We start from the raw sequence: 22,041 nt of genomic DNA on the forward strand, positions 1-22,041 counted from the left end.
AAAAGGAAATGCTGAAAGGAATTATGATTCTAAGCCTTAAGACGACTTCCCTTTTCTTACCTTCAATGAAACCCTTTGAGTACTGAAATAAACGGCTTGCAACAAATCTGCTTTGCTATTTTGAAATATAGCTTTAGTAAGCAGGACACTTACTGTACTGCTCTTCAGATTAATCAGGTAGCAAGTTCTGGACAATCAGAGAGTTTGCTGCTAAGGACAATTATTGCCTGGTAGAAGTTAGACAGGCAAACACTTCTGTTTCTTTGATTTTCTGCCTTAAAGACTTCTCCACGAAGCAGCCCTTGGAGAAGCAGGGCACACACAGCTGCTGCCCTGCGTCACTTCCCGCAGCATCCCACACTGCAATGGTCCCTCCCAGGCAGGGGGAACCCAAAGAACCACCAGATTCAGCCACAGCTCTGGGCCTTTGGGGCTCTGGAAAAGCCTCTTCTTCGTAAATGTCTTCATCAGCATCTGCCACATGGCTTTCTTTTTCTTTTCTTTTTTATTTTTTTAAGAAAGCAACAACAATATTTTTCTGTATTTCTAGGTCAAATTACAAACTGGAGCAGTGGGGGTTCCCGTGCAGGGCAGGGCTGTGGTGCTGTGGGGACGGTCACAGCGTGGGTCAGGCTGAAGAGCTCTCTGGTAACGCTTTGGCAGAAAAAGGGATTTTTTTCTTCCACCAAAAAAACACCAAACACCCGCCATATGACCTGATATTTAGGGTTTTGTCCCGACAGTGAGGTAAAATGAGCTCTGTTGGCAGGGGGAGCTCCTCAAGAAGCTCTGCCCCATCTGTAGAGAGGTCCAGCAACAAAATCATTGGGTGCCCTGGATCCCACAGAACAACCCATGGCTGTAAAAGAGGGAAACTGAGATAATGGAGAGAGCAAAACCATCCAAATGGAGACAGGAAACGAGGGGTGGGGCTGGTGAGGCCTGGACTGGAGCTTGGGAAGGCCTACAAGGAAACTGCCACCTATTTCACAAGGCTGCAAGGAAAAGACTGATTTGCAGGCAGGTCATTTCCTATTGCAGCAAGAAAAAAGATGCAATAAAGTTCCTGTAGAGGAGATTTAGTCCATCCTTCACTTACTGAAACAGTGGGAAAGCAACACCTTCAGGGACTCAGGAAACTCTCAAAAGTCCAGCAACAAAACAGGGGGACACAGCCCTGCTGAAGGAATGGCAGAGCTCTTAGGCTACAGAGTGACCCTTTTATTATTAATAATAATAATTTTTTAGCAGCTTCTACAAAATCCATTTCATGGGCAAAGATTTAATTATGCCAAAGGCCACACAAAATCAGAACCAAAATTCTCCTTGTTTCCAAGTGCTTCCTATGTGTGCTGAGAGGCAGCACACGGGGACAAGCAGGAGAGGGAGCTGAACAGCACAACAGCTGCTCTAAACTATCATTCCTTTGTAAGCCCTGAGTTTCAGGGATGTATTTTAAAGCTGGACGTTTGAAATAAAAAAGTGAATGATGTCTATGAGTTGTGATGAGGGGTTTCTCCCAGGTTTGAGGAGCTGAGAGAGCAATACAGTAATTTTCTGTAAACTAATCTTTTCTAGTGCTTCAGGGCCTGCAGCAGCACTAATTAACTGCTAACTCTTTTAAAAGAAGTATATTTTAAACAGTATATTGAACTCTTTTAAAAGCCAACTAATTTTGTCATATGAAATAAATTTTAATTGAAAAATCTATTGTAGCTGCGCGAATCTCAAGATTTCCCTCAAATAAAATCATTGGAAACATTTTTACAGTCACAAAGTATTTGTGAGAATTGTGGACAAGAGAACCTAACCACAAAAATATGAAAAGCCATCATAAAACCTGTAAAATGCTGCAGCAGAATTTGCCTATGTTACCTGGGCCAAACCCTAGATTGCTGGGGACATGACATTTTTCATGAGAACATCTTTCACTGCACACCTAACATTTCACTCGAGCTGCAGACTGCGTCTGAGCTCCTTCACATCCATTTGACAGTATGTCAGCAGTGACAAAATTCTATAAAAGGATGGCAGCTTTGCATACAGCTCAAACTTATGCAGCACAAGCTTCCTGTGTGATCTCTGAAAGGCTGAAAATACTTTAGATGTGAAAAAAAAAAAAAAAAAAAAGCAAAAAAAAAAGCCGGTTTAACAAACTCTAAGGGCTCATTTAATCTGAATAAAACTAAGCAGGAAACAGAAGCTGCATAGACACTACCTGGAGCAGATTGCTGTGCAATAGGTTGGCCCTTGTGTTTGCTGTGCAAGTTAAAGATGGAGCGTCATTTCTGAGGCGCTGATTTCTTGTCCCTGTTTTAGTGGCTGATGGCGTCATTGCCTATGAGATGTGTCACCAAGCTGGTGAACATCCAGATTGCCTCATCTCATACCTCAGAGAATTAAAGCTAAAAAAGCAGTTTTAAAAAATCACTGTTGACTGAAGGCGCTGAATGCCCAGCAAATGTTACCAACTCTGTTATAATAAATTCAAGAGGTATCATGGTGCATAAACAGCAATTCTGAGGCTTATTCTGGACCAGAAGTCTCCTGACGGGGAAAGAAAACTTGATTTTTAGTTGTTTTTGCCTAGTTCAGCCTTTACTCCCTGTTGTGATGACTGGCTGGCAGCCTGGTGTCTGCCTTGTAGAGCAGACACCCAGTAGCAAAACTAACTCAGTGGTTAAATCAAGCCATAACAGACTATACAAACCTGACTCACACAGGCACAGGCCTGGAAGGACAATTGTGTATCCATAACTTTTCATTAGTAAAAATGGTAAAGTGCCATGGTCATGGAACCATGGAATGGCTTGGTTTGGAGGGGACCTTAAAGATCATCCAGTTCCAGCCCCTTGCCATGGGCAGTGACACCTTCCACTAAACCAGACTGGTCCAAGCCCCATTCATCCTGGCCTTGGACAGTTAAAACATAATGATTTTTTTCCAACATCTTTCACCAGAGGAATGTTATTTTTCATAATTTTAGAACATTTCAAAGGAAGAAAAAATATTTTTTTTCTGCATGACCAGTAATTCATACACTTGCTCATAGCAATCGTTTGCTCAATATGCTGATGTCCATTCAACAGACACTTATTTTTATTTTTTTTTGCTACAAGGGCCTTGAATATTTAATCCCAACAAAAATGTTTCTGGAAGCACATTCTGATATGTCAAGAAGGCTGTGCTTGTGGTCATGTAACAGCTCCAAAAGCTCATGGCCTCTAATATCACCTGCTTGGGCTATAAATGCTCATTATGCAGGAGCCTGAGTGTAAATGTCAATGTAAATATACAGCAATGGTTAAATTCACACAACCATCTCAAGCACAACGTGCATTATAAATATTCTGGTGCCATCTTCCAAAACCTTTTACTCTGAGCTGACTTTTCCCCCCAAACAATCCATTTTACTTAGCACAGTCTTCAAAGTGAAAGAGGCATTTTAACAAAATGGTCACAGGTGGTAGGAAATAGATCTTTAGAGATTCTCCAGCACTTTAATGTTGGCTCTGTGGAAGGAACATATGTGCTGTGACTTGAGGTCTAAAACCCAGAACATTCTCATTTTAGGAGAAAAATGATCTTGCATTAAATCACTTAATAGCTGAGCCACTGAAGTTTTGATAAGAGATATACTGTGGAAAGCAGCAGAGAAGTTTAGCATAGAACTCTCTGAACATTTACTTCCTAATAAACTTCATTTTGCCTTAAAATTAAGTTTGGATTTAGGAATATTCATAGCTAAGAAAATAGCATATATTTTTTGGTTTAACCTCATTGTTTTTCAAGCTTAGTTACTGCTATATTTCATTGTTAAAGAAAAAAAAGTAGGACACTAAAGTTAACAAAAACTACTGGGTAAGAAAGTTCTATAAAAACTCAAACTAGTCTTTTTCTCTCTCTTTCCCAGGTGTTTTTAGAGATCTTGCCATTTATTTTAAAAGCCAGCCTTGCCTAGGGCTATATTTAATAACTTAGAAAAGCCACTCCAATCCATTGTATAGCCATACTGTACTAAAAAAAGAGACAAAACCCCAGCATATGTTGATGCATTATGTAAAGACTTTCCTTGACAGGATTTAGTTACATGCAAGCTTGAAATGCAGTGTAAATGTATTTTCTGGAGTGCTAAAAGTACTACAATACCAAACTGCCAAAAAGGTGGCTTTGCATCACACAATAAGGAACCTTGAAAGAACAGAGTTGTGCACTCTGGGAGACAATATCTTGATCTATGAGCCCGTGATCAGAGCTACAAAAAGAGTCAATGTTTTCAAGGTGAAGGAAGAGTCTGGAAGGCATATGGCAGTCCTTAGCAAAAAAAAAAAAAAAAATATTCTCCAGTGTTGTTTCTACCTCTGTTAAAAGAATTTCAGCTGCTTGGTGAATAGTTTCTAGTGAAAAAAGTCCCAAATCCGGTGAAATCCCATGCTGAGGATGAACAGAGAAGAAAGAGAAGATATTCTGAGATATTTTCTCCTTCTGTTTCAGCCTTTGAGGAAAAACAGTCTAATTTCTACAGTACCAAAGCCCCCATTCACAAATAAATAAATAAACAAACAAACATAAGCTAGCAGCCAAACAAGCTATTCACAAAAGCAATGTGTCCCCATCAAATCTAGTGGAAATCAGAATTGCTGAACTCTTTTCTTGTCTCTTCCTAGCAGAGGCTTTATCCAAGTGGCAGCTCTGCTCTCACCCTGCTGCCTCCCATGCTGCCATCCCAGAGCACATCAGAACTGTCCAGGCACTGATGCCAGAAAAAAGAAGGCAACAAATGCAAGGGAGAGTCAGCTGCAGGATGGCAAACTCCTCTGCAGACAGATGAATGTTCTCTCTTGTGTCCAGAAGCTTTCAGGGGAGACTGTGCTGCTTGGAATGGACTGGGAAACATCAAATAAATCAGTTTATCAAAGACTTGAAGCAGTTAGTTGAATTAATTAGTTCCGTATGTCAGTTCCAATCCCTCCCTGTGATTTTATTTGCTCATGTAATACACAGATAATTCTAGTTTGTGTGCATGGCTCTACTGCTTTGCCCTTTTCCTCAGCTCCCCTGTTCTGGCAGGTAATTGCTGTATTCTCAGAGGATCTGGGAGATGTCAGGAAGTCAGGTTATTGGTGAATGGAGGTATCCAAATCTGAGGAAGGAAAAAGAAAAAAAAGAAAAGGAAAAAGAAAATAAGAAGGACATCTTCAGTGCAACTTGTAGCCACCAGGCTGAGTATTAGATGTGTTTGAATGTTTGCACTTCTTGGAAGAATTAGTCAGAGCAACCACCTAGAAAAAATCATGACTTCCTTACTCACAGCACTTCAACATGTCCATAGAAATAAAACGAATTTCAGCTTGCTCCAAGCAGACAAAAATAGAAAACTGATAGCCCTCATTCTATAGCTCTTGAGCTTGTTCCAGTTTTTCAGTTCCTTTTAATTCTATAGTCTGTGGTCTCTGAAGTCAGAGACTTCCTTTTCCCTTGTTTCTCAAGGCCACACTGTCCTCTTTGCTCTGGTCCATGCCTGTAATATTGCTTTTTTGGGCCCTTTCTTATTTTATTAATCTGCCAAGATTAATGGAGACTCTCCTAAAGCAGGTACACAGCACTAGTGCTGCAGCTACCTCTGTAAGTTTTCATGGAATAATCACCTTCAGGCTACAGCAGAAGGAGCCTGGAGCCATGTTTTACAACATCTCCACTCTTTCATGATGTGTGGGGGGGTGTTTGCAATGCTAATTTCTTCTCAGCCAGAATTGGACCTTCTGAGCTGTGAGAAATGTTCATCCAGATCCATTACTTCCATAAGTCCAGGCAAGCCCTGCGACAGGACAAAGTGTATCATCAGCAGTTCCAAAGGAAAATGGTATTTAGGGCCAGGTAATAATTTTAGGAGTATTTAGGATGTAGGAAAGAGGGAGAGAAGGAGTCTCTGCTGCAGCCTCTGGGTTTTTATAAAGGCTTAATTAATTACAAACCCTTCAGTCCAGCTCCCCACCTGTGTTATCAATTCACCTTTATTTCAAGCTCCAGTTACCGTGACCCTCCTAATTCTTCTGAGTAAAAAACCATTAAACATTAGGCCTGTTGGGAAAAACACTCTCCACAAGGCTTTTTAATCCTGGTTTATTCTTGCCTTGTAACAGGGTCTGTGAAACCCTCTTGCACTCATTACTCATTTCTTCACAGAGCCAAGAGTTCTTTTTGATAACCTTTAACAGCGACAGTCGATGGAGGCACCAGCCCTTCTCCCCTTGTGCATAAGCTTGCAAATCTAAAATAGGGCCTTAATGAAAAGAAATTTAAATATTATAACTCCACAGTATATGTCATTATGATATATTGAATGCAAAGCAGCTGTTCCTGACAGATTTGGCATATAACGGGGGTAAAGTAATTTTACACAAATCATTATGTTCATTATATTAAATTAATAGATTAAAATTAGTCAGTCATGTTTTGTAAGACCATTTTACCCACAGAGCCCTTTATCCTTAAATTCTAAGAGGTTTTTTTTTTGTTTTGTTTCTCTTCAATATTCTGTGCAAAGAGGACATAAATGCCCTGATCACTTGGAGCATAAGCCCCTAAATTCATGGCTGTTGAGCCTTTTCCAATATAAGCATCTGAAGAAAAGGTACTTAAGGGAAATAGAAAATGACATCATTTTTTTCCTGATCTTTTGAAGAATGATTTTTTTTTTTCCCCCATCCTGCAGGAACAGATTCTGGACTAATTTTTCCTACCAAAGGCTTTAAAGTCTAAAATTCATCAAACATCTTGTCCTCAGAGACAATGTCATTCAAGTTCAAAGGATCTATAGCCCAGCAAAGCTGATGTCTTATTTCAGAGCTAACGCCTTTGTTTTCATCGAATGTTTGATTTCATCAAATTAAACCAATTCTTACACATCCCATAAATGTGAAATAAAATAAAAAAAAAATAAGACAGACCCAAACCCTTTGATTCTCTGGAGAGGAGCACACATATACATATACATAGATGTACATGTATATCATATACATTAATTTAGTATGTTTTTCTAATATTTTTTCAGGATGTACTTATTATGTATATAATCAGGTTTTTCATATGCTTTTAAGGAGGCTGAATTGAAAATAGTAGCCTTCCAAGACATTTGTTTTAATGATCATCATTATAATTAAGTGCATGCTTTTCATAACAAAATATTAAAAGAATTTTTTTTCAAGTCAAGTCTGGGTCTGATTACTGATGGAGCAATTTCAAGATCTTTTGTTGAGAAGCATTTCAATATTCATTCAGAAAAATGTCAGGAGACCAGACTTCAACATAGAACTTTGGTGATTCATACTTCTGGTGTTTTATCACTTCAGCTTTAATATCTAGTTAAAAAGAGAAACTTTAAATAAGATAAGACTACTAATGAAAATCAAGCAATCATATGCTACATCATCTTCCACAGAATTTAGGATTTCCAAAAAGTGACACATAGCTTTATCCTTCCTCCATATCTGATACAGAGACATGCAGAATCTTTCATTTAGTAGTTACATTTGAAAAGTTGAGTAACTTCTCAAAATTCAGTGTACTTGTCCCTGTATTAATGTAGAAGAAATTTATCTTTCCTGATCCAAGTTCTTTCAAAATCAAATGAAACTTAAATGCTATAATGAGGTTTATAAATTCATTAAATTAATCTGGCACTGTACTATATTGGAACTAGAAGTCAAACAAAAATCAGGGAAATAGTTTAGTGGTGGACTTGGCAGCACCAGGCCCAAGGCTGGAGTCAGTGACCTCAAAGTCTTTTCCAACATAAATGATTTCATGATTCTATAATAAGTGGGATTTTCACATCAGTTTAAAAATAAGAAAAAACCTCACAATTTCAGGGTCAATTACTCAGGAGCAGGTGAATATGTTCTTTTACTCACCATTCCTCTAACTGAGACCTTCACATTTTTTCTCTTTAAGTAGGAGCAGTGAAGAAAAGTCCAGAAGCATCCTTAAAAAGGAAGGTCCACACAAGTTACCCAGGTGTGAGGTGTTTTCCACATAAGAAGGGCAGAATTGGCAGCATCTGCTGTCTCCTGGCCACAGTGGTTTAAATTAGATATCACACAAAACAACATCTGAGCATTTGGCACAAACTTTCAGCTAAGATGACAGAGCTGCTTCCATGTCTTGTCTGAAGATTGAATATTTCTGAATACTGCCTTTCATCTCCCAGGTTAAAATCAAAATAAGACACTCATTAAAAGGAAACAGAGTGTTGTGTGCTTGACACACCTCAGTGAATAAAACAGAAAATAGAGGCAAAAAAAAAATGACAAGCATGTTTCTGATGAGATTCATTAATGACATTTAGAAACTCCCAGTTCTTAGCACCTTGTGCTCAGGTATCAATGGGAACTTTGCAGATGTCCACTCACAATTACCTTTGGAACAGCCTCCCCACCCCAGGCTTTCCAAACTGAGGCACCAGGAATATCCTTGGAGCAGAAAAGTTGCAGGTTGAACTCAAGAGGTTGGATTTGGACCCTGCTGCCAAAATTATGTTGCAATCCCCACCCCCCTACACTTCAGGCTTATCTTCATATTCTTGTACAGGGATGATACAACTGCCACTCACTTTTATTTCAGACGAAGGGGTCTCGGTGCTGTTTGCCCCCACGCTCACTTCAGAAGCCTGTGTAAATCTTCCCCCACATGGGAATCATTTTGAACATATTGAATAATGATTTTTCTATGTCTCTGCCACTTTGATGTAGCCTCCGAGGAGAAGGAACTATCCTGGGTAGACCACTTGGTCATGTTTTAACAATTTCAGGATTGCTTCAAAATTCTTCAATAAAATGTAAGGTAAAAAAAAAAAAAAAAAAAGAAAAAAAGAAAACCACCAGAATTAAGTTCAGTAGATGAGGCCCCATCCCCCCCCCAAATTATAATGTAGAAACTTTTTGAACTTATACTTTAAATTCACAATTCGTTTCTAATTTTAAAGCTATATTTTATCATTTGATTAATTGCTTAAAACTGTACACAAAGATAAAGGGAACTTTGAAATTCATACCTTGGAGTATTAACATGTACTCAGGACTAGATGTAAAATGTCAGAGAGAAAAAAGATCTAATGAACTCTTTATTGGTGAAATACAGTATTGCAGCTGCCCAGAATTTTAAAAGGTTTGTACCCAGCTCCAAAGCCAAATAACTACAGAAGTTTACTTACAGCAGAGCTCTTTCAGCATTTCCAATCTCTTCTTCCAGGGTTCTTTTAACATTAATAAAATGTCCAGAGAAAAAAATAATAAAAAGGAAAAAAGTGCAACCGCAGAAGAATTTTTCCATCTAGAAAATTACACTACCATAAGTTTTCCTTTTCCCTGATGTCTTCTCTGCCATAATAATGGTTTCAGGATTTAAATCCTTTGCTGCTATTGTGACTTCAAAGCCTTAAAACTGCAATTGAATGAAGTAGTTCATCTGTCATTATTCAAATATGAAGCAATTATGATGAAATAAAGATAGAATTCCATTGAGAAATACCCCAATCAATTCTCACTTATATTTAACTAGAAACATAAAACGATGCTTAGAAGAGTAAGTTTAGGTAATAAAAACTTGGGATATAAAAAGTATGAATTACTGATCTATAACTTACTCATTTCTGAATAAGCTGTCTAAATATATTTCACAAATATTGACAAAACTTTAAGCTTACTATGCAAAACTGTCTCTCAGCTGGTCTCAGAGAGAGAGTAGCTTTTCAGAAATAGATTTGCACCAGCTTGAGTGCCCAGAGGTTCAGCTGGGAACCTGCAGTGGTTTTTGGGGCTCTCTGGGTAGGTCAGCTCCCTCTGAAGTGTGTTTTATAGGTGAGTATAGATAATACATTTACCTCAGCCATGTCTTCATTATAACAGCGAACATGGCAGTGCTGGGTGAGTGGTTGGACTCAGTCTTGGAGGTCTTTTATAACCTCAACAAATCTGTGACTCAGGGAAAGGTATTAAAATAAAATATTGATGTGGCTGCTTTGATGTCAACACATTGTGTCAGGCCCCTCTGGGGATTTAGCCCAAAATGTTTATTTTCACCTTTGTGACCCCAACCAAAGCCCATCTCTCCCCCAGGGGCTGGAATTTCACAGGGAATTCCCACTTCTACCCAGTTCTGCTTGGGAACATCTAACATGGGTTAAAATGTTAATTATTTTGTTTTAGTATCTTCCATCCTTTCTTGCATCTTTCTCGCTTAATCTACCAATGTAAAATAATTTGCCGTTAAAACAAAATCAAGGTGGGTTCTGGCATTGTCAGACAAGGACATTTTGGGGTTTAAACTCTTCAGACAAGCCACATCCTTTCCATTCTCAGTAATGCCACAAGCTCAGATGAAAAAAATTACTATGTCATGCCTTTTTCTTCACTCAGAGTTCTTTTGTTTTGTTATTCTTTTGGAAGACAAAGGCATCCTCTGCTCCTTGTGAAGAAAGACTTTGCCTTGTTTTGGTGTTCCCGTGGCAAAACAGGGTTAAAAATGTTGAACATTTTGAATAAAATGGATGGATACTATGGTATTTTTTCCTTGTATTTTCAACAGCTGCAGTGAGCTTAGGGGTTCTGCACATTCTTAAATTTTGCTGTGCTGAAAAAGATCACACACAACCAGGGATCTGCATACTCACATTTGCCTTCATTTTGTAGATATTTTCTCACTTTACCTGGCTATCAATTTTCTGTCATCTACAGATCCTCATGTCCTGCAGTCCAATTTGAAAAATGTAATTTCTTCAGACAATCCAAGAATGAAATGTTATCACAATTAGAAAGCAGTGGTACTTAGTATTGAATTTTAAATCAGAGATGTAACTAGCAAGAAGCATTTGGGGTATATACAATTAATTATTTCACACATAATTATTCCTGATACCACTCTAACTGTGATAACTTAAAGCATTTGAAAAAGCAGACTGTAATTTTTATTTTTTTTTCATAGAAGCTCTTTCCCTTGATATTCTTTTGCTAAATAATATGTAAAATACTGACACCTAATGTTAACTTCCAGTATTATTCATCTTGGAAAACTTTTACTTCAAGTAGGGAAAGACCCTGTGAAACTGATACTTATGCTTCAATTTTGTTTCATTAAAATGAGTAAACTTCAATATAGGTTTCCCTCACTTTTTGGAAATAATTTTCTGAATTTATAGATATATATGTCTATAAGTGCAATGAACTTTTAGTTTTATTATCACAGGTTAAGAAGAGAGAATAACTCAAAATAGTTGAAATAAGTGAGTCTTGATGCACTGAATTTAATCAAATCCATCAAATAGAACACAAATACATACTTGTAAAGTCAATATTTGTACCTGTAGCTTAAAATGATACTAAAAGACAAAATATAATCAAATATTTATTATTAATCTGTTTTCCTTGAAACCTGAACTGCATATATTTAGAACTTTACCTACTACATGATTCACTTTCCTCAAACAGAGACAAAAAGATTATTTTCACTTGTTAATTAAAGATTATCAATTCACTTGTGTTAATTAAAAGCAGATCTCAAACTTCTCAAAAATCACTGTTTATCTCCCCATAACTGCCAAGAGAGCTTGTCCAAAACTTAAGGTCTAGAAGCTATTTAGAAAGAGATTCTGTGATTCTTACTCCTCTGGAGTTTGAGCTGATATCAGAATAAGGTGCTTTATAATATGAACTACATTCATATCTGAATTTATATTGTTTGCCCAACTCTGTAGGGAAGAGTTAAGAGCCAGTTGGCACCGGTACACAAGTGCTGCAAAGGCACTGACACGGAGTTAAATCCCTTTCCAGCACTGTGGACCTGCACATTTTTATATTCTGTGCTTTTTGCATCAACTGTCACTTTATGGAAAAAGGTCCTTTTCTAAGACTGTGCCACTTGACAGACAAAGTAGCTGAGCTGCAGGTTCAAGGATAAAAATAAACCCACAAAAATGCAGATACCTGGCCTGCAACACAGCCATCAGTCTCAGCTGAGCTGTGGAGAGGTGACGTCAATGTAATCAAAACCTCTTGAGTGAGACAGAGCTTTCCAACTGATTAAGACTCCTGTGCTATTCTTTCCAACAATATTCTGGTTAAAGAAGCTCTTCTTTCTCTTTACAAGTGCTAAAAATACCAATAAATGCTGTATTTGCAGTTTTTTCAGCTTTGCCCTGAACCAATAAAAATCAGCATTGCTGCAGGAAGGATTTTAACATACACAGTTGGGGAATTTTAGAGAAGAGGTAGATGCTCTTTTGTGCAGCAGGAGGTGCTCTAAGGGTGTGAAAGTTTCAACCAGCAAAAATAACTGCAAGTAAAACTAGAGGAGACCTCACTCCCCCCCAGAATCCTTCTTCACTCTTGAAGCAGAATAAAAAGTACCATAGAATCAGAGTAGCTGGGGTTGGAATGGACCTTTTAAAGGGAGGCACCTTTTATCCTGAGCAGGTTGCTCAGAGCTCCATCCAAATTGGCCTTGAATATTCCCAGGGATTCATCCACCCCCTCTCAGTTCCAGTGTTTCAGCACCTTTAAAAACTGCTTTCTTACATCTAACCCAAATCCACCCTCCTGCAGTTTAAACCATCCCCCCTTGTCCTGTCACATCAGTTTGTCCCTGTCTTTATTACAGGCTCCCTTCACATATTCAAAGCACTACTGGATGTAATTTTCTAAGTGTTTCATACCAAAAATGAGACACATTGAACATCATCAGAGAGGAAGTTTCAGCTGATTCTTGGAAAACGCTGTGTGAATAGCTACAGACTTTAGAGCTTAATTGCCAATTATGCCAAGGTGTTATTTATGCCTTAAAACAACTTTGGGTAAAGAGTTGCTGAAATGTAAGCAGTTTTTCTACGTTGCTCTTGCCTGCCTGGTGCAAATCTCTGTAAAAATTTGGGCCACACGGTGAGCTAACAATGAGATATTTTGCTGCTGCTCAAAGAGCTCAGGGTTCATTTTGCCTAATCCCAACTAAGCCTCACTAGAGCTGCAGGGAGTGCTTGTACAGCCCTTCACGCTGCCTTACATGGGTCTACAGCTCTTCTCAGCTTTCTGCAGCTCCTCCTCTCCAACAGGACTACCTAGAAAGATAAAATGTTTTGTTTTGGCCAACTGAATCGCACCAAAGAATGCAATGTAAATTCTTTCTTCAATTAAATCATTCATTAAACCAGAATTTCAAAATATTGGGCCCTTTGAAAAACTCGGTGTGCAGCAGTCAGGAGTTTTGAAACAAGTAATTGTTCAACTTTTACTTTTCAAGTATACCCTGTACTTTAAATAGAATTACTAAATTAAAAATGTAAATTGGGCTGTATCTTTTAACACTTGGTGATTTGTCTATTTTCCACATTTTATTATGCATAATTCTTGTAATAAGGAAGGGATTTTTTTTCATCCCTGTTCTAGTTGATAGCAATTCTTCCATGCTTCTCAAGGCTAATGTAATAAAACTACATAAAATGTTTAAGAAGAGCCCCATTAAAATATACAAAGCATACTAATTCATGAAGTCAAAGTCAAAGCAGAGTGGAAATATGAGCTTTAATAAAACTATGTCTGTTGTAAATAACTATTCAAGCACAGTCATTTTTTTGCAAATTGCATGGGATATAGCTCGGTCTACTCGAAGCAAAGAATCACTCAGCAGGATAAATGCATCTTGGTCAGAAATAGATTAAAAGGTACAGCTGAGCCATCAATAAGAACCAGATAGCACAGTATTATTTGCTGTTTGTTTTGAAGATGTAATTGCAGATCCCAGGATTTCAATAAATCTGTGCACATCATGGAAAGAATTGTAGAGAGGAACTGGGGCAACGCGAAGAGCGTTTGGTTCTCGCATGTCACACTGCAAAACAGAGAGGGAACATTCAGTAAATTCAGGTCACTTCATGTTTATCTGTCAGGCTATATTTTTAAATGCCACAACTTGTCTTTAAGGAAGAGTGACTGGACTGACAAGGAAGCACGTGTAAAACCTTTGGGATCCTCAAGGAGCTACAATGAGGAGAATGACTGTGAAAAATTTAGTAAGAGTAGTTTTGCCTAAAACAATGATGAAAAGTTCAGGATGGGCAGGACTTTATCAGCATCATTGAGGGCTTCAAATCAGCTTTGTAGCCCCAAAATTCATCTTAGTGAATTTTATAGCAACCCTGAGTTGAAGAGGCACAGAGATGACAAAAAATAAAGCACAAAAAAAACCCCATTCCAGTATGTGAGTGTCTCGTTCTAAAGGTACAAGTAATGGCACATGCATTGCAGTATTTTTCTTCCTCTCATTGTGATTTTGAACATTTTGCTGAATATAATTATCTCTTATATTTGAAAAATATCACTGCACTGAAAAGACAAGCCAACAGTGTGAGGCCCTTTGCCCTCTTAAAAGCAGGAGTTCCTGGAATTCCCTGGCAGCACCAAAGCAGCAGCATACATAACCTAAAGGATGTGCTCTTTGGGGAGACAGGTAGCCAGCAGAAATAAAACTGATATCTCAATTATATGGCATCATGCTATCAGTCTCACCTCCCAGCACATCTAAATCACCCATTGTATCGTCCTAAATTTCACTTTTATTCTTTTGGAGAAGTGCTCGATGGTAACTGTGCCATTACGAGGAAATGATGCTCAGTGGCTTCTTTTTCTGAATGCTAAAACACATCTCTAAGGAAATGACAGCATTTCCATGGCTCCATCTCAATGCCTTACAAAACTTTTGGCCATTTGTGGATCAGAAGGGGACTAATGTTGGTTCAGAGTTCCTTGTCATGTAAATTGAACCTGTCGCTGTGCCTCCCTCCCTAAGGCACCCATGATAGAGCTCTAACCTCAGCAGTGACTCCAGAACTACTGGAAATAAGTTAACAGTGAAATGGCAATACACACCAACAAATAATTTATAAAATAACTCTATGTATTTGATTACTTGCACAAGTGAAAATTGAAATTGTAAGAAGTCATCATCAGTCCTAGTGGGTTTTTGCCTTATATGAGACTACATTTTAATAAAGGCAAATTAATGGCTTGTTAGTTGTTAAGAAGGTGAAGTTTGATTTACTTACAGCTACTCCTCTCTTCTCCAGCTCTTTAAACACAGATTTGATTGGAAGGGAAAACGACAGAGTGAGCTGACATCCTCTCTCCTCAATGTGAGATGGTGTGATTATTCTTACAAAGGGCTTCTCTGGATTTGTTTTATCCTCACTGTAGTAATGCTTTATCAGGTATTCCAGGTAACCAGTGAGCAGAATGGATTTCTTCCTCAATGCTTTCATTGTAGTTTGACTGAAAACCTGTGATGATTTGAAATCATTAAGATGAGAATGTGTTGCTGTAGAAAATGAAAAGGAAATAAAGATTTCTCTAAACATTATCACTGGAATCAAGTAGTAATACCAGAGAAATACATACACATGACAGGATTGGGCTTTTGAAAACACAGGATAATGTTATGCCTTAGATAATGACAGATATTTGTGCCTCCTGCTTAAAAGTTTCATGCACATCACTATTTCTGCAGAAATAACTTGCACACAAAGCCAGTTTTCTAAGAGAGCATTCCTCTGCATGTCTAAAGAGGATCCATAAATCCTCTGTAGGTGCAACCAGGCTGCATGAACCTCAGAATCACATGAAAGTTTTCGCTTGTGTATAACTTTAGTACACACCTTCTCACCCTCTACAACTCCCTGAAAGGAGCGTGTAGCCAGGTGGGGTTTGGCCTCCTCTCCCAGGAAACAACTGATAGAAAAAGAGGGAAGAGCCTCAAGTGGCACCAGGAGAGGCTTAGTTTGGATATTAGGAAGAATTGCTTAACTAAAAAGGTGGTCAAGCGTTGGAACAGGCTGTCCATGGCAGGAATCACCATCCCTGGAAGTGTTCATAACCACATCGGTGTGGCACTTCAGGACATGGTTTAGTGGTGGGCCTGGCAGAGCTGGTTTAATGGTTGGATGATCTCGGAGGTCTTTCCCAAACTAAGTGATTTTACTAACAAAATCCAAGGGCCAAGACTGAAACATCATGACTGGTGTAGAAATTCTTGTCTGTGAAAGCACAAAATGTGTACTAGCATTGACTTTACAGCTTTAAATCCCCAGGTTCACCCTCTACACTAGAGAAGTAATGATTTTAGGATTACTTATAACTTGGAGAAGCTTTAAGAGAAGTACCTGAGAAATACTACTCAAAATACAACAAAGTACTTTTTCCAGCAGCATCTGGAAATTGTAGTTTTGCAGAACATCCCAAGCCTCACCCCCTGATGCTTTCACAGCCACTAGATGCTGCACAAAACCATGAACCTCTGCATTTGTGTTTGTGACACAGAATGTGGATGCTCTAAAACAGATTTTGCAAGGGAATAAACGTGACAGGGACCAGAGCCACCAGCAGTCAGCAGATGCACAAGTCAACAACAATGTAGAGGTGCTTCGCTCTCCACCAGGCAGGCAGAGCAGACACAGAACAGTTCAGTGCATTACTAGAGGGAAAACAGAGACCTGCCTCCTATTCCTCCAGGATTTGCAGGAGTATGAGGGATGGATCTCCTTAGGCTGCATGAAAAAATCTGCTTCCACAGGCTTTGTGCAATGAATATTTGGTCTCCTGGGTGAAATTTTTTGAAAAAGGTCTTTAAAATGTGTCTGTAGAGCGCTCCCCTTTTTTCCATAAAAGGCAGCAGCTAGTGCCATAACAGTCACTTTAAGCATTATTGAGGAATAACATCCATTAACACTTGCAGTTTTCATTGTTTCCATTGGAAACACTGCCTTCTGCTTAATGTGTCCCAGTGAAGGTGGCGTGCAATTTCACTAGCCATCTCTTGCCAGACATGAAAACTATTTTGTTTCCCACTGTATTAGAGCAATTAGCACTGGGAAATCCTGGCTGTGCCAAAAGGTAATGTGGGCAGGGAAAGGGGAGGCGATGGAAACTGCTCAGCCCTCATTGTTCCAGGCTCCCTGCAGTGGGCTAAATGACACCAGCCCACACAAACCCGAGCACTGACAATCTGGGTCATGGCAGAATAGCTTTCAGCTTATCTCCAAGGTCACATAAAGTTTAAAACAATATACTGGATGTTTAAGGACTAAAAATATAAATTGTCAGGCGGAACAAGAGGCATGGCTGTGCCCTTTGCAGTCCTTCAGCGTTGCATGAAAGATGGAAAGATCATAACTGGCAATTTTCTGATTTTGTTTGTTTAAGATGTTGTTTTTTCAGTAAATACAGAAAAGGGATGTGGACACTGCTCTTTGTTCCAGCATCAGCTCAGCCATTCCACTAGAATTAACAGAATGCTAACCAGAAATAAATTTCTGCCATTTATGCTGGAGGCAAAACCTTGCTGCCCAAGGCTACCTTGAAAACCAGCTTAAGGATGATTTTATAGCAGAATATGTTGCACATAGCAGGTAAATCTGAGTAACACCACCTCTTTGAGCCACAGAGACCAAGTCCTAATTTCAGGGGAGAGCCTTCCTTAAGAGAAATGCTGGAACATCTTGATATGAAACACAGGTATTTGGGGAACAGCTCCATGCCCTCAGACAGGGATGGGCTGTGCTCTCCAAGTGGATCAGAGGATTTCTTCAGAGGAGGAATCGACTCCATGTGGCAGGACTGCCCTTCCCACAACCACAGTGTCAGTGATTCATACAGAGATAGGTCAGAGATGGGGCTCTGCTCCTTTGACCACCAGAAAATTAATGATTCTAGGAAAGAAAAGACAGTTTGGAGCTATACCACACTCATGAATTCCCCTTTTAGGAAACATCTGCAGGTTGTTTCTGTCTCCTCTGTTTATAACTAAAGGCAGAACAGGTTCCCTGAACCACTGGATCAGTTGATCCAGGACACCTAATTTTCTTTCATATATGATATAATTCTGCTTTGCTGGTGGAATAAATGAAGCAGCAGCTCTGAATGCAACTTTTCAGATTTACATGATTCCTTTGTAGGAAGATGTTGAGCATAATCCTTCCCATGAGTAGCCCTGAGACAAGTCACTGTGGGACTTGGTGATCTCAGACATCTCTTCTAACTTTAATTATTCAATGATTTTGAGCCATGAATACTTCTATGGGATAACAGTGCTGAGCTTTGAGTTTGTACCGAGCTCCTAAAAGCAGGGAAAAACACATTGCTAGAGCTCAGATTTGGAGGTGCAAACCTCAAATACTCTGGGTCCAACTCCAGCAGAGTTTGTGAGAGACATGGGGAGATGAGTATATTCATTAAAGGCCTTGGTCTCTCAGGGGTGTGGGGTTATTTTCTTTGCTTTTCATTACTTCTCCCCCTCAATTTTCAAATATTTCACAGTTTTCTATAAGGGAGCAGCAATAATACACGTAATATTCATTAGACCCTTTTATACTCTTAAATTCAGGCTCAAAGTAAAGCAATTACTTACCTCTAAACTAGCATGCAGAGCACAGACCAGTAAAATTGGAGGATTTGATAACCGGAATCCATTAATTCCTTCACTTAGTTGTAATTCTGGAAAATGAATAACTTATATTAGTGTTTTTGATTTCTTCATTTTAATGGATTGGACCTTATCTTGAAGTCTGTCCTCACACAGTAAAATATTTCCCTAATGTGGCCCGTAGGAACCGGTCATTAAAAGGAAATAGTAATCTATTCCCGGCTAATACTTTCAACTTCGAGAGAAGCCAAATTTTATCCAGCAGAAGACCTCATTAGCAGCTTCATGGGAACCAGAGAACTGCAATTAATTTGTTTAAATGGTGTGTGTTAAAACCACCTTTACACTTGAATCTCTTTTAAGGCTGGCACGAGGCAGAGAAATTCCAAGTCAGCGGAGCAAGGAATCACGTTCCTTAACTTTATTGAGCTGACGAGACATGGGAGGCTGCATATGCAGCTGAGTGTAGCTTCAGGCCACGGAGAGGAGTTGCCTAGACTTTGGGCTGTGAAATTTCACCAAATCTATTTAATAAATCTACAAAAGCCTCGCTGTAAGTTCTGTGTCACCATTCATATTTCACGCTCCAGCACCAGAGCGGGAGGATGCGGCGGAGGAAACGCTTTTCACACACAGCAGACTGGCTAATTTTATAATGCCCAACTTCTCCCCTGTAAACTGCTCATGGAAATGAATAAACAACGTTTTTCTTCTTCTAGCAGTATTTCAAGGCAATTTGTATCTCCTGCTGGCTTTCCATAGTGCCACTCTCGTGCGTTTGGTCTGAAAACAAAGAGCAGACTGAGGCTATTAGAGAGGTGCTCTCCAGCCAAAGCCACAGCAACAGGCACTGCCACAGAAAATTAAAAATATATTAAAAACAAAACACCCAATCAAACCAAAAAGCTCCTTTCTCATCCTGATCCCTCAGGATATTCTCTCTGCCATATTTTAAGCAGGAGCTGAGCAGTCTAGCTGTCAGATTTGGAAAGGAGTTCTCATTTTTGTTGGGACGATAAACACATGGCTGTTTCAGAGCAGGTTGTCCCTCCCTAGTGCAGGAAATTTGGAGATGCTGAAACATTAGTGGGACTTCATGACTTATGTCAGGTTGCCTTACCTTTATTTATACAATTTCTCATTAATTCCAGTGGAACTAATCCTGAAGAAAGATTTTACCCCAGTGACTGATAGCAGATCCTTGCTCCTCAGAGACTTATGAATTTAATTCACTGAGATACTTTGGAAGTTTCATCCATATTCTATATCTGCATTTTGAAGGTATTTCAGCAAAATGTCTAGGAGCAGACAGTCAAACCCTCATGCCCACACAAAAATTTATTCCAACATTTATTTTGTTAACTCCTCTGCCTCACATATTTAGGATGAGTTTAGTCTAATGCCTTTAACATAAATGAGGAAATGCAAAGTTCTGTCCTTTCTCCTCAAATGCTACAAAAGTGAAGCTGGCTACATATAAATAAATCAAATAAAGTAAAATTGAGAGTGCATGAATACATACTGTTTTCCATAAGGAATCGTGTTTTGAAGTCATGGCTCCACCAGCCAATTAGCCTAAGATTTTTTTAAAGAAAATAAATTAATAGAAATCTTAATACCTTTTAATTTAGCTTTAAGTATTAAGAACTATATAAGATTAAGCAACATGTACATTTCTAATAATACATTTTATCTCTAACAATGACATAAAAATGCAATAAATTCTCTAAAGAGCACTAAAAACTTAACATTACCATTTGAGAATTTCTTTTACAGCAAAGTATAAAGCACACCATATCTTTCAATTAACTATTGATTTTTAAAATATCCATTTTCTCAGAATTCACTTCACAAAACAAAAATAGTACAGAAATATTTCCACTGCTTGGTTCCAAGGCATTAAATTCAAAACATTTTCCCCTTCCTCTTAAACTTAGTTTAATGAATACTGAAAGCTAAAATGAGTTATAAAATCTGACTTAGTTTCACCAAGAAAAGGACTTTTTGGTGAACAAGAAGCAGACAACCAGACCTTGAAAAGAAGATTGTGTGGGCATTGCCTTGTCCTTATCGTGAGACCAGTGTGAATTCAGCATACACTTTTAATTTACTGAACTAAATTTATTCTTCAAAGAGAACTTTCTTTAAAATAAAACCCAAACCAGTTTAATGCAATATTCCTTTTTTTTAAGATCATCTCCTGAAGAAAAAAACTCCATACAGTTATTCAAGAAATGTCTGACCTCGGGCATTAAAATTACACTACATTATTAACTCCTATTTAATGGAAAATACGTTTAAGGGCATTGCTATAAACAGTTTTCTAAAGCATCTGGAGGAACTGGATCACCTGCAGCCTGGGCTCTGCAGATAAAACCAATATTGCAAAATCAGGGAATATTTCCCCACCTCCCTTGTGTTCTCCACTAAACTCAGCACACTGATATCAGTGACTAACAATGCCAGTCCTACTTGAGGTTCCCCTGTATCAATGTTTTTGCAATATCAAGAAGTCACCATCACAGGCTCCTTCCTGGACTTCTCAGCTCTCCAGAACTGGACATACTGGACACCATTTCTGCCAAGGCTTTGCTCAGTTTTCCCTGTGCCAGAGAGCAAAATTTTAGGAGTGAGGCATGTCAAAACTTACAATGATTAAAAAAATCTCTAAGTAAAGGTCACAGAAGATCAGCCCTCCTGGAAACAAACAGGGGAAAGAAAGTCATGGCCCATTCCTAAAGGAACATTTTGTAGTTTGCCTAAAAGAGCTGAGTTCTGCAGAATTAAGACCACATTTGAGTTAGAAACTTGTTATATGAATACTGCAGAGTGTAAAATAAAGTAGTTCGTATTTCTGTATAACAACACAGGTTTTATGTTTACTTCTGTGAGCTGCATCTAAACAGAGGGTCTACAGGAAAGGCATGTTTTTTTCTTTATTGCTGCATGATGTTTTTATTATTCTGAGGCCCATGAAAATTAACAGTGCAATATACATCCATTTTAAATGAGATATTACATTGCCAAAATGAATACACCCCAAATAAAGTACAATGGAGCCTCTGCCTGAGTGACTCCATTACTGATGCTTTGAATCATAAAAGATATTTCAGTTATTTTATAGGAACTCTATAATATATAGACAACAGTGCACTGCAAACCCTGAATATTGTATGTTCCTTCAAAAATCTACTGATATCAATGGCACACACATTACATGAATTTCAAAAGTTTTAAGCAGAAAAGAAATCCATGGGAAATAAAACATCTGGACTAACAGTCTGTGAGAACAATACCATGTTCCACTTGGACCACACCCAGAAAGCAAAGACAAAATGCAGATCAATCACACCATTATCCAGATCAGGGCTGATGAAAAGATCTCTGGTTGCATTTTGAATGCTCAAAACTCGCTAATTCTGAGGTTGGCTTCAACCCAGATCTCAGCTGCAGCACCACGGAGGCAACTTGGAAAGCGAAATTTCAAAACTTTTCCAAAATGACAGAATGAAGGATTTTATTTTTTTTTTTCTTAAGACATTTTTAGCTGTCTTGCCCTTTCCTACCATAATCTGACAATTTGCT

At 38.6% G+C, this 22,041-nt stretch overlaps 2 protein-coding genes and 1 long non-coding RNA gene across 10 annotated transcripts in view; all 3 read right to left on the minus strand.

Moving 5' to 3' along the window:
• The window catches only part of ARHGAP15 (Rho GTPase activating protein 15), a 322,272-nt gene extending 321,963 nt beyond the window's left edge, over positions 1 to 309 (minus strand). For 2 of the 3 annotated variants that reach the window (XM_014249190.2, XM_088059241.1), the window contains exon 1: positions 154 to 309. The gene's annotated coding sequence lies outside the window, so the exon portion shown is untranslated. Of the gene's footprint in view, positions 1 to 60 lie in introns of all 3 variants that reach the window. The other variant, XM_005519597.3, reaches the window with a different exon arrangement.
• Positions 310 to 3,933: 3,624 nt separating this feature from the next.
• On the minus strand, positions 3,934 to 7,945 carry LOC148183826 (uncharacterized). The gene is made up of 3 exons (XR_015773144.1): positions 7,914 to 7,945; positions 5,649 to 5,818; positions 3,934 to 5,143 (listed from the first exon to the last, which is right to left on the minus strand). It is a non-coding gene; the product is annotated as an uncharacterized LOC148183826 (long non-coding RNA).
• A 5,604-nt stretch (positions 7,946 to 13,549) lies between these two features.
• Positions 13,550 to 22,041, minus strand: part of KYNU (kynureninase) — a 62,708-nt gene continuing 54,216 nt past the window's right edge. For all 6 annotated transcript variants that reach the window (XM_014249237.2, XM_088059210.1, XM_088059208.1 and 3 more), the window contains exons 11-14: positions 19,979 to 20,031; positions 18,442 to 18,527; positions 15,089 to 15,319; positions 13,550 to 13,875 (exon numbers count right to left, since the gene is read on the minus strand). In XM_014249237.2, the coding sequence (XP_014104712.1) occupies positions 13,723 to 13,875; positions 15,089 to 15,319; positions 18,442 to 18,527; positions 19,979 to 20,031 (523 nt within the window). In that variant the 3' untranslated portion in view covers positions 13,550 to 13,722. The remainder of the gene's footprint in view (positions 13,876 to 15,088; positions 15,320 to 18,441; positions 18,528 to 19,978; positions 20,032 to 22,041) is intronic.

This window comes from Pseudopodoces humilis, chromosome 8, assembly GCF_049639895.1.
Source record: "Pseudopodoces humilis isolate 2021_Gansu_Grassland_sample_001 chromosome 8, ASM4963989v1, whole genome shotgun sequence".
Taxonomy (NCBI): domain Eukaryota; kingdom Metazoa; phylum Chordata; class Aves; order Passeriformes; family Paridae; genus Pseudopodoces; species Pseudopodoces humilis.